The sequence below is a fragment of the Pagrus major genome, chromosome 4 (genome assembly GCF_040436345.1).
Source record: "Pagrus major chromosome 4, Pma_NU_1.0".
Classification (NCBI taxonomy): domain Eukaryota; kingdom Metazoa; phylum Chordata; class Actinopteri; order Spariformes; family Sparidae; genus Pagrus; species Pagrus major.
This window is the reverse complement of record NC_133218.1, coordinates 13,648,486-13,662,588: the sequence shown is the minus strand read 5'-3', so window position 1 is coordinate 13,662,588 and position 14,103 is coordinate 13,648,486. Positions and strand designations below refer to the sequence as shown.

At 44.7% G+C, this 14,103-nt stretch overlaps 1 protein-coding gene across 1 annotated transcript in view; it reads left to right on the top strand.

Annotated features, from left to right (window-relative positions):
- LOC140994834 (uncharacterized) overlaps positions 1–14,103 on the top strand; it is a 65,403-nt gene that overhangs the window by 28,800 nt on the left and 22,500 nt on the right. The window contains exons 28-33 of the mRNA XM_073464645.1: positions 1,351–1,394; positions 1,477–1,656; positions 2,516–4,138; positions 4,376–4,836; positions 5,215–10,071; positions 10,174–10,386. Of these exons, the coding sequence (XP_073320746.1) occupies positions 1,351–1,394; positions 1,477–1,656; positions 2,516–4,138; positions 4,376–4,836; positions 5,215–10,071; positions 10,174–10,386 (7,378 nt within the window). The remainder of the gene's footprint in view (positions 1–1,350; positions 1,395–1,476; positions 1,657–2,515; positions 4,139–4,375; positions 4,837–5,214; positions 10,072–10,173; positions 10,387–14,103) is intronic.

Here is a 14,103-nt window from a genome sequence, read left to right as displayed (position 1 = left end):
CTTCTGAACTCAGACTATACAACGAAATTGGGTCAGTAAGGGCATAAAAACAGTTGAGGATTTATATTTTCAAGCTACATTTTCAATTTTTCAACAAATGAAAGAGAAATTTAAAATTCCAAACCATAACTTATTTAAATACCTTCAGATTAGACAACAACTATACAGACTTTCCTTGTATCCCCCCAGAATCCCCGTTTCAAAAACATTTATTGTGTGAAACATTGAACACTAGTAAGGGGCAGATATCTGCTTTTTACACCATTTTAAATAGTAACTGGGCAATTTCCAATAAAATTGACAGGAAGAATAAATGGGAATCAGATCTTGACTGTAGGTATAATGACAGTGGCTGGTGTAATATCCTTGAAATCTTTCAGACTGTACTAATTTTTAACAAAACACAAGACAAATACAGTTTAATGTATTTAATAGAACTTATTATACTCCACATAGACTGCATAAAATACACCGTAACTCATCTCCAAATTGTCAGAGATGTAAAACCTGTGATGGGACTTGCATCATATGCTCTGGAATTGTCTTCTTCTGGAAGAATTTTGGAAATACATAATTAAAATAACTTAAATTAGTTAACTTAATTAATAACTGCAAAAACCAAGATCCCACCTGACCAGAGAGTATGGATTTCGGGAGGTATACAAGGCCTTAATATGACTTTCACAAAAAAATATTTCATATTACTCTCAGCACAGCTGGTAAAAAGTGTATTCTGCAGAATTGGAATTCAGAGCTTCCTCCATTGCAGAGACAATGGTTAAATTAATTAACATCATATAACACACCTGAAAAAACCTTATTTGGTGTGAGGAGGAATCCAAAAAAATATGAGAAAATATGGGGTTCTTTCCTGGCTTTACTACCATCATCACATAAACTTAACTAGTCAGTATAAGACCTGCCCCTTCCATTATTATTCTGTCTACCTAATGTTTGTGATATACATTCTAGCAACACTTGGGACCTCATACCTTACTTGATTGTATTTTATTTTGTTTTCTGGTTGTAACCATGGGAGACGTTCATTGATTATTTATTTTTACCATAACAGGGATGTGGATGGGGGGTGGTAGGCTTACTGTATTTGCTTGTGTTTGTTTTTCTGTCTGTCTTCTCTCGTATGTAATTATATGTGAAAAATGCCTTCAATACAAATAGACTTTTGTATTCAGGTAAATGTAACACGAAAATGTTGTGGTATAATTATTTTTTAAAAATTGGAAACTATATCCTTTTTTTGTCTGTGTGTGTAGATCTCAAAGCAATTTTCCAAATAAAATACTACAAAGTCATAACCTGATCACAATAACTTTCTTGCTCCTTTCAAAGCTCCTGTACTGACAGTGGAATAACATGCAGCTACAATGTGACCTGTAAGTACATATATGTGTCTTTATTCATTCTTTGTTTTATTTACTGTGGCAAAATGGAATAAAATATAATCTCTTTCTGCAGCTTGTCATTGTTACATCAATGGAAAAACCTACAAATATGGGGAAACCATCTACAACACCACGGATGGCCTAGGACACTGCATGACAGCTGAATGTGGGGCCAATGGGACCATAATCAGGACCCTGAATCCCTGCTTAATTACCACCACCCCTGGCCCGACAACAACCCTATTTACATTCAGCACACTTGGAAGTACAACTTCAGGTGGGAGAATCTAACCAGCTTATTCACTGAGGTTCCTTTTTTAGGTCAAGGACTGCAAAAAATACAAATTTCCAACAAAAAAATTTGTCTACAAAAGAATTATTTTTTATTATTTTTCACCCAATTTGTTTTGTCACAGTTACTGCATCACCATCTGTTGGGACCACGACTGCTTCAGAAGCAACAACTGTAGTTGAGACAACAAAACCACCCAAGGAGGTCACCACAGGCCCTGGTACAACCTCTAGCACAGCTGTTGTTGAGACTACAACCTCAGCACCAGGGGTCACAACAGCAAGCCCAAAAACAACTGTTGTAACATCTAAACCATCTGTTGGGACCACCACTACTCAAGGACCATCAGCAACAACAACTAAGGGAACCACAGCCAAACCTGTAGAAACAACTACTTCAGAAGCAACAACTGTAACAGTTGAGACAACAAAACCACCTGAAGAGGTCACCACAGGCCATGTTACAACCTCTACCACAGCTGTTGTTGAGACTACAACCTCAGCACCAGGGTTCACAACAACAAGCCCAGAAACAACTGTTGTAACATCTAAACCATCTGTTGGGACCACCAGTACTCAAGTACCATCAGCAACAACAACTACAGGAACCACAGCCAAACCTGTAGAAACAACTACTTCAGAAGCAACAACTGTAACCGTTGAGACAACAAAACCACCTAAAGAGGTCACCACAGGCCCTGTTACAACCTCTACCACAGCTGTTGTTGAGACTACAACCTCAGTGCCAGGGGTCACAACAACAAGCCCAGAAACAACTGTTGTAACATCTAAACCTTCTGTTGGGACAACGACTACTCAAGTACCATCAACAACAACTACTAAGGGAACCACAGCCAAACCTGTAGAAACAACTGCTTCAGAAGCAACAACTGTAACAGTTGAGACAACAAAACCACCTAAAGAGGTCACCACAGGCCCTGTTACAACCTTTACCACAGCTGTTGTTGAGACTACAACCTCAGCACCAGGATTCACAACAGCAAGTCCAGAAACAACTGTTGTAACATCTAAACCATCTGTTGGGACCACGACTACTCAAGTACCGTCAACAACAACTACTAAGGGAACCACAGCCAAACCTGTAGAAACAACTGCTTCAGAAGCAACAACTGTAACGGTTGAGACAACAAAACCACCCAAGGAGGTCACCACAGGCCCTGTTACAACCTCTACTACAGCTGTTGTTGAGACTACAACCTCAGCACCAGGGTTCACAACAGCAAGCCCAGTAACAACTGTTGTAACATCTAAACCTTCTGTTGGGACCACGACTACTCAAGTACCAGCAACAACAACTACTAAGGGAACCACAGCCAAACCTGTAGAAACAACTGCTTCAGAAGCAACAACTGTAACCGTTGAGACAACAAAACCACCTAAAGAGGTCACCACAGGCCCTGTTACAACCACTACCACAGCTGTTGTTGAGACTACAACCTCAGCACCAGAATTCACAACAGCAAGTCCAGAAACAACTATTGTAACATCTAAACCTTCTGTTGGGACCACGACTACTCAAGTACCATCAACAACAACTACTAAGGGAACCACAGCCAAACCTGTAGAAACAACTACTTCAGAAGCAACAACTGTAACAGTTGAGACAACAAAACCACCTAAAGAGGTCACCACAGGCCCTGTTACAACCTCTACCACAGCTGTTGTTGAGACTACAACCTCAGCACCAGGGTTCACAACAGCAAGCCCAGAAACAACTGTTGTAACATCTAAACCTTCTGTTGGGACCACGACTACTCAAGTACCAGCAACAACAACTACTAAGGGAACCACAGCCAAACCTGTAGAAACAACTACTTCAGAAGCAACAACTGTAACAGTTGAGACAACAAAACCACCAAAGGAGGTCACCACAGGCCCTGTTACAACTTCTACCACAGCTGTTGTTGAGACTACAACCTCAGTGCCAGGGGTCACAACAACAAGCCCAGAAACAACTGTTGTAACATCTAAACCATCTGTTGGGACAACGACTACTCAAGTACCATCAACAACAACTACTAAGGGAACCACAGCCAAACCTGTAGAAACAACTGCTTCAGAAGCAACAACTGTAACAGTTGAGACAACAAAACCACCTAAAGAGGTCACCACAGGCCCTGTTACAACCTCTACCACAGCTGTTGTTGAGACTACAACCTCAGCACCAGGGTTCACAACAGCAAGCCCAGAAACAACTGTTGTAACATCTAAACCATCTGTTGGGACCACGACTACTCAAGTAACAGCAACTACAACTACTAAGGGAACCACAGCCAAACCTGTAGAAACAACTACTTCAGAAGCAACAACTGTAACAGTTGAGACAACAAAACCACCAAAGGAGGTCACCACAGGCCCTGTTACAACTTCTACCACAGCTGTTGTTGAGACCACAACCTCAGTACCAGGGGTCACAACAACAAGCCCAGAAACAACTGTTGTAACATCTAAACCATCTGTTGGGACAACGACTACTCAAGTACCATCAACAACAACTACTAAGGGAACCACAGCCAAACCTGTAGAAACAACTACTTCAGAAGCAACAACTGTAACAATTGAGACAACAAAACCACCTAAAGAGGTCACCACAGGCCTTGTTACAACTTCTACCACAGCTGTTGTTGAGACTACAACCTCAGCACCAGGGTTCACAACAGCAAGCCCAGAAACAACTATTGTAACATCTAAACCATCTGTTGGGACCACGACTACTCAAGTACCATCAACAACAAGTACTAAGGGAACCACAGCCAAACCTGTAGAAACAACTACTTCACAAGCAACAACTGTAACAGTTGAGACAACAAAACCACCAAAGGAGGTCACCACAGGCCCTGTTACAACTTCTACCACAGCTGTTGTTGAGACTACAACCTCAGTGCCAGGGGTCACAACAACAAGCCCAGAAACAACTGTTGTAACATCTAAACCATCTGTTGGGACAACGACTACTCAAGTACCATCAACAAAAACTACTGAGGGAACCACAGCCAAACCTGTAGAAACAACTACTTCAGAAGCAACAACTGTAACAGTTGAGACAACAAAACCACCTAAAGAGGTCACCACAGGCCCTGTTACAACATCTACCACAGCTGTTGTTGAAACTACAACATCAGTGACAGTGCTCACAACAACAAGCCCTGAAACAACAGCTGGTGTAGTTACAGGAAAGCCCCAAACTACAACTGTAATTACAAAACCTGTTTTGAAAACAACAACTGTGGCTTCAACTGTTACTACAGTATCAACAACTGAAGCTACAACTTCAATTGGACCAATAACACAGACACTTCCAGGCACCACAAATGTTTACACATCTGTCAAAACAACGATCCCAGAAACAACTGTTGTAACATCTAAACCATCTGTTGGGACCACGACTACTCAAGTACCATCAACAACAACTACTAAGGGAACAACAGCCAAACCTGTAGAAACAACTGCTTCAGAAGCAACAACTGTAACGGTTGAGACAACAAAACCACCCAAGGAGGTCACCACAGGCCCTGTTACAACCTCTACCACAGCTGTTGTTGAGACTACAACCTCAGCACCAGGGTTCACAACAGCAAGCCCAGAAACAACTGTTGTAACATCTAAACCATCTGTTGGGACCACGACTACTCAAGTACCATCAACAACAACTACTAAGGGAACCACAGCCAAACCTGTAGAAACAACTACTTCAGAAGCAACAACTGTAACGGTTGAGACAACAAAACCACCCAAGGAGGTCACCACAGGCCCTGTTACAACCTCTACCACAGCTGTTGTTGAGACTACAACCTCAGCACCAGGGTTCACAACAGCAAGTCCAGAAACAACTGTTGTAACATCTAAACCATCTGTTGGGACCACGACTACTCAAGTACCATCAACAACAACTACTGAGGGAACCACAGCCAAACCTGTAGAAACAACTGCTTCAGAAGCAACAACTGTAACAGTTGAGACAACAAAACCACCCAAGGAGGTCACCACAGGCCCTGTTACAACCTCTACTACAGCTGTTGTTGAGACTACAACCTCAGTGCCAGGGGTCACAACAACAAGCCCAGAAACAACTGTTGTAACATCTAAACCATCTGTTGGGACCACGACTACTCAAGTACCATCAACAACAACTACTAAGGGAACCACAGCCAAACCTGTAGAAACAACTGCTTCAGAAGCAACAACTGTAACGGTTGAGACAACAAAACCACCCAAGGAGGTCACCACAGGCCCTGTTACAACCTCTACCACAGCTGTTGTTGAGACTACAACCTCAGCACCAGGGTTCACAACAGCAAGCCCAGAAACAACTGTTGTAACATCTAAACCATCTGTTGGGACCACGACTACTCAAGTACCATCAACAACAACTACTGAGGGAACCACAGCCAAACCTGTAGAAACAACTGCTTCAGAAGCAACAACTGTAACAGCTGAGACAACAAAACAACCCAAGGAGGTCACCACAGGCCCTGTTACAACCTCTACTACAGCTGTTGTTGAGACTACAACCTCAGTGCCAGGGGTCACAACAACAAGCCCAGAAACAACTGTTGTAACATCTAAACCATCTGTTGGGACCACGACTACTCAAGTACCATCAACAACAACTACTAAGGGAACCACAGCCAAACCTGTAGAAACAACTGCTTCAGAAGCAACTACTGTAACGGTTGAGACAACAAAACCACCCAAGGAGGTCACCACAGGCCCTGTTACAACCTCTACCACAGCTGTTATTGAGACTACAACCTCAGCACCAGGGTTCACAACAGCAAGCCCAGAAACAACTGTTGTAACATCTAAACCATCTGTTGGGACCACGACTACTCAAGTGCCGTCAACAACAACTACTAATGGAACCACAGCCAAACCTGTAGAAACAACTACTTCAGAAGCAACAACTGTAACGGTTGAGACAACAAAACCACCCAAGGAGGTCACCACAGGCCCTGTTACAACCTCTACCACAGCTGTTGTTGAGACTACAACCTCAGCACCAGGGTTCACAACAGCAAGCCCAGAAACAACTGTTGTAACATCTAAACCATCTGTTGGGACCACGACTACTCAAGTACCATCAACAACAACTACTGAGGGAACCACAGCCAAACCTGTAGAAACAACTGCTTCAGAAGCAACAACTGTGACGGTTGAGACAACAAAACCACCCAAGGAGGTCACCACAAGCCCTGTTACAACCTCTACTACAGCTGTTGTTGAGACTACAACCTCAGTGCCAGGGGTCACAACAACAAGCCCAGAAACAACTGTTGTAACATCTAAACCATCTGTTGGGACCACGACTACTCAAGTACCATCAACAACAACTACTAAGGGAACCACAGCCAAACCTGTAGAAACAACTGCTTCAGAAGCAACTACTGTAACGGTTGAGACAACAAAACCACCCAAGGAGGTCACCACAGGCCCTGTTACAACCTCTACCACAGCTGTTGTTGAGACTACAACCTCAGCGCCAGGGTTCACAACAGCAAGCCCAGAAACAACTGTTGTAACATCTAAACCATCTGTTGGGACCACGACTACTCAAATACCATCAACAACAACTACTAAGGGAACCACAGCCAAACCTGTAGAAACAACTGCTTCAGAAGCATCAACTGTAACAGTTGAGACAACAAAACCACCTAAAGAGGTCACCACAGGCCCTGTTACAACCTCTACCACAGCTGTTGTTGAGACTACAACCTTAGCACCAGGGTTCACAACAGCAAGCCCAGAAACAACTGTTGTAACATCTAAACCATCTGTTGGGACCACGACTACTCAAGTACCGTCAACAACAACTACTAAGGGAACCACAGCCAAACCTGTAGAAACAACTACTTCAGAAGCAACAACTGTAACGGTTGAGACAACAAAACCACCCAAGGAGGTCACCACAGGCCCTGTTACAACCTCTACCACAGCTGTTGTTGAGACTACAACCTCAGCACCAGGGTTCACAACAGCAAGCCCAGAAACAACTGTTGTAACATCTAAACCATCTGTTGGGACCACGACTACTCAAGTACCATCAACAACAACTACTGAGGGAACCACAGCCAAACCTGTAGAAACAACTGCTTCAGAAGCAACAATTGTGACGGTTGAGACAACAAAACCACCCAAGGAGGTCACCACAAGCCCTGTTACAACCTCTACCACAGCTGTTGTTGAGACTACAACCTCAGTGCCAGGGGTCACAACAACAAGCCCAGAAACAACTGTTGTAACATCTAAACCATCTGTTGGGACCACGACTACTCAAGTACCATTGACAACAACTACTAAGGGAACCACAGCCAAACCTGTAGAAACAACTGCTTCAGAAGCAACAACTGTAACGGTTGAGACAACAAAACCACCCAAGGAGGTCACCACAGGCCCTGTTACAACCTCTACCACAGCTGTTGTTGAGACTACAACCTCAGCACCAGGGTTCACAACAGCAAGCCCAGAAACAACTGTTGTAACATCTAAACCATCTGTTGGGACCACGACTACTCAAGTACCATCAACAACAACTACTGAGGGAACCACAGCCAAACCTGTAGAAACAACTGCTTCAGAAGCAACTACTGTAACGGTTGAGACAACAAAACCACCCAAGGAGGTCACCACAGGCCCTGTTACAACCTCTACTACAGCTGTTGTTGAGACTACAACCTCAGTGCCAGGGGTCACAACAACAAGCCCAGAAACAACTGTTGTAACATCTAAACCATCTGTTGGGACCATGACTACTCAAGTACCATCAACAACAACTACTGAGGGAACCACAGCCAAACCTGTAGAAACAACTGCTTCAGAAGCAACTACTGTAACGGTTGAGACAACAAAACCACCCAAGGAGGTCACCACAGGCCCTGTTACAACTTCTACCACAGCTGTTGTTGAGATTACAACCTCAGCACCAGGGTTCACAACAGCAAGCCCAGAAACAACTGTTGTAACATCTAAACCATCTGTTGGGACCACGACTACTCAAATACCATCAACAACAACTACTAAGGGAACCACAGCCAAACCTGTAGAAACAACTGCTTCAGAAGCAACAACTGTAACCGTTGAGACAACAAAACCACCTAAAGAGGTCACCACAGGCCCTGTTACAACCTCTACCACAGCTGTTGTTGAGACTACAACCTCAGCACCAGGGTTCACAACAGCAAGCCCAGAAACAACTGTTGTAACATCTAAACCATCTGTTGGGACCACGACTACTCAAGTACCATCAACAACAACTACTAAGGGAACCACAGCCAAACCTGTAGAAACAACTGCTTCAGAAGCAACAACTGTAACGGTTGAGACAACACAACCACCCAAGGAGGTCACCACAGGCCCTGTTACAACCTCTACCACAGCTGTTGTTGAGACTACAACCTCAGCACCAGGGTTCACAACAGCAAGCCCAGAAACAACTGTTGTAACATCTAAACCATCTGTTGGGACCACGACTACTCAAATACCATCAACAACAACTACTAAGGGAACCACAGCCAAACCTGTAGAAACAACTGCTTCAGAAGCAACAACTGTAACCGTTGAGACAACAAAACCACCTAAAGAGGTCACCACAGGCCCTGTTACAACCTCTACCACAGCTGTTGTTGAGACTACAACCTCAGCACCAGGGTTCACAACAGCAAGCCCAGAAACAACTGTTGTAACATCTAAACCATCTGTTGGGACCACGACTACTCAAGTACCATCAACAACAACTACTAAGGGAACCACAGCCAAACCTGTAGAAACAACTGCTTCAGAAGCAACAACTGTAACGGTTGAGACAACACAACCACCCAAGGAGGTCACCACAGGCCCTGTTACAACCTCTACCACAGCTGTTGTTGAGACTACAACCTCAGCACCAGGGTTCACAACAGCAAGCCCAGAAACAACTGTTGTAACATCTAAACCATCTGTTGGGACCACGACTACTCAAGTACCATCAACAACAACTACTGAGGGAACCACAGCCAAACCTGTAGAAACAACTGCTTCAGAAGCAACAATTGTGACGGTTGAGACAACAAAACCACCCAAGGAGGTCACCACAAGCCCTGTTACAACCTCTACCACAGCTGTTGTTGAGACTACAACCTCAGTGCCAGGGGTCACAACAACAAGCCCAGAAACAACTGTTGTAACATCTAAACCATCTGTTGGGACCACGACTACTCAAGTACCATTGACAACAACTACTAAGGGAACCACAGCCAAACCTGTAGAAACAACTGCTTCAGAAGCAACAACTGTAACGGTTGAGACAACAAAACCACCCAAGGAGGTCACCACAGGCCCTGTTACAACCTCTACCACAGCTGTTGTTGAGACTACAACCTCAGCACCAGGGTTCACAACAGCAAGCCCAGAAACAACTGTTGTAACATCTAAACCATCTGTTGGGACCACGACTACTCAAGTACCATCAACAACAACTACTGAGGGAACCACAGCCAAACCTGTAGAAACAACTGCTTCAGAAGCAACTACTGTAACGGTTGAGACAACAAAACCACCCAAGGAGGTCACCACAGGCCCTGTTACAACCTCTACTACAGCTGTTGTTGAGACTACAACCTCAGTGCCAGGGGTCACAACAACAAGCCCAGAAACAACTGTTGTAACATCTAAACCATCTGTTGGGACCATGACTACTCAAGTACCATCAACAACAACTACTGAGGGAACCACAGCCAAACCTGTAGAAACAACTGCTTCAGAAGCAACTACTGTAACGGTTGAGACAACAAAACCACCCAAGGAGGTCACCACAGGCCCTGTTACAACTTCTACCACAGCTGTTGTTGAGATTACAACCTCAGCACCAGGGTTCACAACAGCAAGCCCAGAAACAACTGTTGTAACATCTAAACCATCTGTTGGGACCACGACTACTCAAATACCATCAACAACAACTACTAAGGGAACCACAGCCAAACCTGTAGAAACAACTGCTTCAGAAGCAACAACTGTAACCGTTGAGACAACAAAACCACCTAAAGAGGTCACCACAGGCCCTGTTACAACCTCTACCACAGCTGTTGTTGAGACTACAACCTCAGCACCAGGGTTCACAACAGCAAGCCCAGAAACAACTGTTGTAACATCTAAACCATCTGTTGGGACCACGACTACTCAAGTACCATCAACAACAACTACTAAGGGAACCACAGCCAAACCTGTAGAAACAACTGCTTCAGAAGCAACAACTGTAACGGTTGAGACAACACAACCACCCAAGGAGGTCACCACAGGCCCTGTTACAACCTCTACCACAGCTGTTGTTGAGACTACAACCTCAGCACCAGGGTTCACAACAGCAAGCCCAGAAACAACTGTTGTAACATCTAAACCATCTGTTGGGACCACGACTACTCAAATACCATCAACAACAACTACTAAGGGAACCACAGCCAAACCTGTAGAAACAACTGCTTCAGAAGCAACAACTGTAACCGTTGAGACAACAAAACCACCTAAAGAGGTCACCACAGGCCCTGTTACAACCTCTACCACAGCTGTTGTTGAGACTACAACCTCAGCACCAGGGTTCACAACAGCAAGCCCAGAAACAACTGTTGTAACATCTAAACCATCTGTTGGGACCACGACTACTCAAGTACCATCAACAACAACTACTAAGGGAACCACAGCCAAACCTGTAGAAACAACTGCTTCAGAAGCAACAACTGTAACGGTTGAGACAACACAACCACCCAAGGAGGTCACCACAGGCCCTGTTACAACCTCTACCACAGCTGTTGTTGAGACTACAACCTCAGCACCAGGGTTCACAACAGCAAGCCCAGAAACAACTGTTGTAACATCTAAACCATCTGTTGGGACCACGACTACTCAAGTACCATCAACAACAACTACTGAGGGAACCACAGCCAAACCTGTAGAAACAACTGCTTCAGAAGCAACAACTGTAACGGTTGAGACAACAAAACCACCCAAGGAGGTCACCACAGGCCCTGTTACAACCTCTACTACAGCTGTTGTTGAGACTACAACTTCAGTGCCAGGGGTCACAACAACAAGCCCAGAAACAACTGTTGTAACATCTAAACCATCTGTTGGGACCACGACTACTCAAGTACCATCAACAACAACTACTAAGGGAACCACAGCCAAACCTGTAGAAACAACTGCTTCAGAAGCAACTACTGTAACGGTTGAGACAACAAAACCACCCAAGGAGGTCACCACAGGCCCTGTTACAACCTCTACCACAGCTGTTGTTGAGACTACAACCTCAGCACCAGGGTTCACAACAGCAAGCCCAGAAACAACTGTTGTAACATCTAAACCATCTGTTGGGACCACGACTACTCAAGTACCATCAACAACAACTACTAAGGGAACCACAGCCAAACCTGTAGAAACAACTGCTTCAGAAGCAACAACTGTAACGGTTGAGACAACAAAACCACCCAAGGAGGTCACCACAGGCCCTGTTACAACCTCTACCACAGCTGTTGTTGAGACTACAACCTCAGCACCAGGGTTCACAACAGCAAGCCCAGAAACAACTGTTGTAACATCTAAACCATCTGTTGGGACCACGACTACTCAAGTACCATCAACAACAACTACTAAGGGAACCACAGCCAAACCTGTAGAAACAACTGCTTCAGAAGCAACAACTGTAACCGTTGAGACAACAAAACCACCTAAAGAGGTCACCACAGGCCCAGTTACAACCTCTACCACAGCTGTTGTTGAGACTACAACCTCAGCACCAGGGTTCACAACAGCAAGCCCAGAAACAACTGTTGTAACATCTAAACCATCTGTTGGGACCACGACTACTCAAGTACCATCAACAACAACTACTAAGGGAACCACAGCCAAACCTGTAGAAACAACTGCTTCAGAAGCAACAACTGTAACCGTTGAGACAACAAAACCACCCAAGGAGGTCACCACAGGCCCTGTTACAACCTCTACTACAGCTGTTGTTGAGACTACAACCTCAGTGCCAGGGGTCACAACAACAAGCCCAGAAACAACTGTTATAACATCTAAACCATCTGTTGGGACCACGACTACTCAAGTACCATCAACAACAACTACTAAGGGAACCACAGCCAAACCTGTAGAAACAACTGCTTCAGAAGCAACTACTGTAACGGTTGAGACAACAAAACCACCCAAGGAGGTCACCACAGGCCCTGTTACAACCTCTACCACAGCTGTTGTTGAGACTACAACCTCAGCACCAGGGTTCACAACAGCAAGCCCAGAAACAACTGTTGTAACATCTAAACCATCTGTTGGGACCACGACTACTCAAGTACCATCAACAACAACTACTAAGGGAACCACAGCCAAACCTGTAGAAACAACTGCTTCAGAAGCAACAACTGTAACGGTTGAGACAACAAAACCACCCAAGGAGGTCACCACAGGCCCTGTTACAACCTCTACCACAGCTGTTGTTGAGACTACAACCTCAGCACCAGGGTTCACAACAGCAAGCCCAGAAACAACTGTTGTAACATCTAAACCATCTGTTGGGACCACGACTACTCAAGTACCATCAACAACAACTACTAAGGGAACCACAGCCAAACCTGTAGAAACAACTGCTTCAGAAGCAACAACTGTAACCGTTGAGACAACAAAACCACCCAAGGAGGTCACCACAGGCCCTGTTACAACCTCTACTACAGCTGTTGTTGAGACTACAACCTCAGTGCCAGGGGTCACAACAACAAGCCCAGAAACAACTGTTATAACATCTAAACCATCTGTTGGGACCACGACTACTCAAGTACCATCAACAACAACTACTAAGGGAACCACAGCCAAACCTGTAGAAACAACTGCTTCAGAAGCAACTACTGTAACGGTTGAGACAACAAAACCACCCAAGGAGGTCACCACAGGCCCTGTTACAACCTCTACCACAGCTGTTGTTGAGACTACAACCTCAGCACCAGGGTTCACAACAGCAAGCCCAGAAACAACTGTTGTAACATCTAAACCATCTGTTGGGACCACGACTACTCAAGTACCATCAACAACAACTACTAAGGGAACCACAGCCAAACCTGTAGAAACAACTGCTTCAGAAGCAACAACTGTAACGGTTGAGACAACAAAACCACCCAAGGAGGTCACCACAGGCCCTGTTACAACCTCTACCACAGCTGTTGTTGAGACTACAACCTCAGCACCAGGGTTCACAACAGCAAGCCCAGAAACAACTGTTGTAACATCTAAACCATCTGTTGGGACCACGACTACTCAAGTACCATCAACAACAACTACTAAGGGAACCACAGCCAAACCTGTAGAAACAACTGCTTCAGAAGCAACAACTGTAACCGTTGAGACAACAAAACCACCCAAGGAGGTCACCACA